The following is a 2,300-nucleotide window of genomic DNA, read 5'->3' on the forward strand; positions in this document are numbered from 1 at the left end:
AGTACTACCTACTAGAAACACTTAAAAGATATTTGATTTCTTTTACCAACTTTTCACCTAACATGAGACATGAATTTTCCTTAAACTCTATTTATGCGTGACAAAGTGTATGAAGAAGAGCTTGGCTTAAAAGCCATAGGAATAGATGGGTTTGTTACATTTTATATTTGTCACGTAAAATTCAAAACCAGAGGCAATTTCATGTAGAAAAGTTGGATGATGATGATGATGATGATAAAGTTATTAACAACTTTATATAAATTTAAATTAAATAAATTAAAATTAGTGAATATTTTTAAAATGTCAAGATTATAATAAATGATAAGTTTATTACTTTGAGGATATTGTTTGGTTAATTAGGATAATATTTAATTAGTTAAGAAAAGTACACAAATTAAGGGTTATTAACAACTAACAAGAACGATTGGACAGAGCAAGGACGGACCTATTTGTAAGATAGATGAGGCAATTGCCCCCACAAGCCCAAAGAGAAATACATGTAGTGATTCTAAACATTTTTTTTGCCCTCACTTAAAATGTTTAGCTGCCTGTGCCCCCTTAAGAAAATGAAAATTCATGTGGTCCCATAAAATTTCTTTAAAATTTTGTTTGATCAAAATCTTATTTATGTGTTTTTAACCTTAAATAGCATGAGTTTTTAAAAGGAAGGGAGCAATAGTTTAGAAAATATTTTTTTTGGTTGTTTAAATTGAAAATTTTATCACAAAAAATGTATATTATACAAAACATAATTTTTTTTACGCAAAAAAATTAAGGCTAATCAGATCAGATTATGGGCTGAGTCATTATCAATTAAACCCATTTTTATTGGTCAATACTCAAAAGAATTAAGTTTTATTAATTAAAACAAAAAATAGAATTCTAATAGATATATAACTTTTATGTTATTATAATGTTATATTTTATGTATAGTTCTTTAATTCTTTAATAGCATTTAATTTTAATAAATTTTACATTTAATAAAATTTAGTAAAAATGATCATTAATTTATGAATAATATTAATATTTATCTTATGTACACATTTTGCCCTCACAAATTAATTTTTTTGGGTCCCTCACCAGCGACGGAGTAAATAACAAATAACTTTGGTTTCACTTTCCAGGGGCAAAAAAAAAAAAAAAAAAAAAATCAAGGTAATGATGCAAATCCATATACATGTGTGCGCCAGTCACAAACTAACATGTTACAGTAATTCCTACGAGCAGCGCCTCGAGCTCTCAATACCGCCACAGTGAGACCTCAGTTTCAACCTCCCCGTCATTCCAACTCCAACCATATGGTCTCAAAGAGGGTGTCGATCGGAGAGGCTCCTCCGCCATAGTGAAGAGCAAATGACGGAGCTCGTCAAACTCCGTCGACGCAGCCGGAGTTTGATCATGTAAGGCTCTTCTTCTTCACAGTAATCCTGCAAAATATTCGACGGCGACGCGTCTCCAATGACTTCGTCGTCGACCGTTGCATTACTGCAACTGCTGCAAACTTCAACATCATCAGTACTACTACGCCGGCCGAATTCCTGAGCAGCGAGAGCGGCCACGCGCCTAATCTCAGCCGAATTGGTTGATTCCGGCAGAGGCAACCGCCAAGACGAGTCAGCGAAATTAAGGCAAGTCGACTTCCCATGGAGAGCCATTGCCGTCACATCATGAGCACGAGCGGCCATCTCCGCCGTGGAATATGTTCCAAGCCAAATCCTTGTCTTATCATTCGGCACACGAGCCTCGCAAACCTACTCGCCGTTGTTCCTCCGTCGCACTCCTCTGTACACGGGATGCGTCGTCTCCCTGAAAACCCTCCTTCCCGCTCGCTTATTGGGTCTCTCCGACGCCAATAACAACATCGGCTCGTTGCCGCTCAACGAGCTTCCCTCTGAAGAAGAAGAATCGAGTATGTCTTGTCTGAAAAAATTCATCAGATTTGGATGAGATGTGAGAAAGCAGTGAGTAGGTGAGTGTTGAGATGAGTTGGTGGTGGAGAGGGTGGGAGGAAAGTGAGGAGTTATTTATAGTTTGTGTTAAGGAAGAGATCAGTGCGGCCTACTTGGGGGTTTGGCTACGACTTGGACGCGGACGCGTAAATAGTCGGATTGTTGACAGTTGGCTCCCGCGATTACCTCTTGCTTTCGCGACTGCCAACTAAGTTCTACTCTGCTAGTATTCTTTAAATTGGGTCCCATCGTTGATTCTGTGAGGGAGAAACGCACTGGCACTGCAAGCTCTAAAACAGCAAAAAATTGTACTTTAGATCCATATATTTTGATATTACACTGCAAGTTTAA

The 2,300-nt window shown here is 37.5% G+C and overlaps 1 protein-coding gene across 1 annotated transcript; it reads right to left on the bottom strand.

The window, feature by feature from the left end:
- Positions 1 to 1,044: 1,044 nt before the first annotated feature.
- Positions 1,045 to 1,980, bottom strand: LOC129311911 (dehydration-responsive element-binding protein 1E-like). The gene has a single exon (XM_054954408.1). The coding sequence runs from the start codon at positions 1,683 to 1,685 to the stop codon at positions 1,305 to 1,307; it is 381 nt and encodes a 126-aa protein (XP_054810383.1). The 5' UTR covers positions 1,686 to 1,980; the 3' UTR covers positions 1,045 to 1,304.
- Positions 1,981 to 2,300: the final 320 nt, after the last annotated feature.

This window comes from Prosopis cineraria, unplaced genomic scaffold (assembly GCF_029017545.1).
Source record: "Prosopis cineraria cultivar Desert tree isolate PC_DT_omini unplaced genomic scaffold, ASM2901754v1 PC5, whole genome shotgun sequence".
Classification (NCBI taxonomy): Eukaryota; Viridiplantae; Streptophyta; class Magnoliopsida; order Fabales; family Fabaceae; genus Prosopis; species Prosopis cineraria.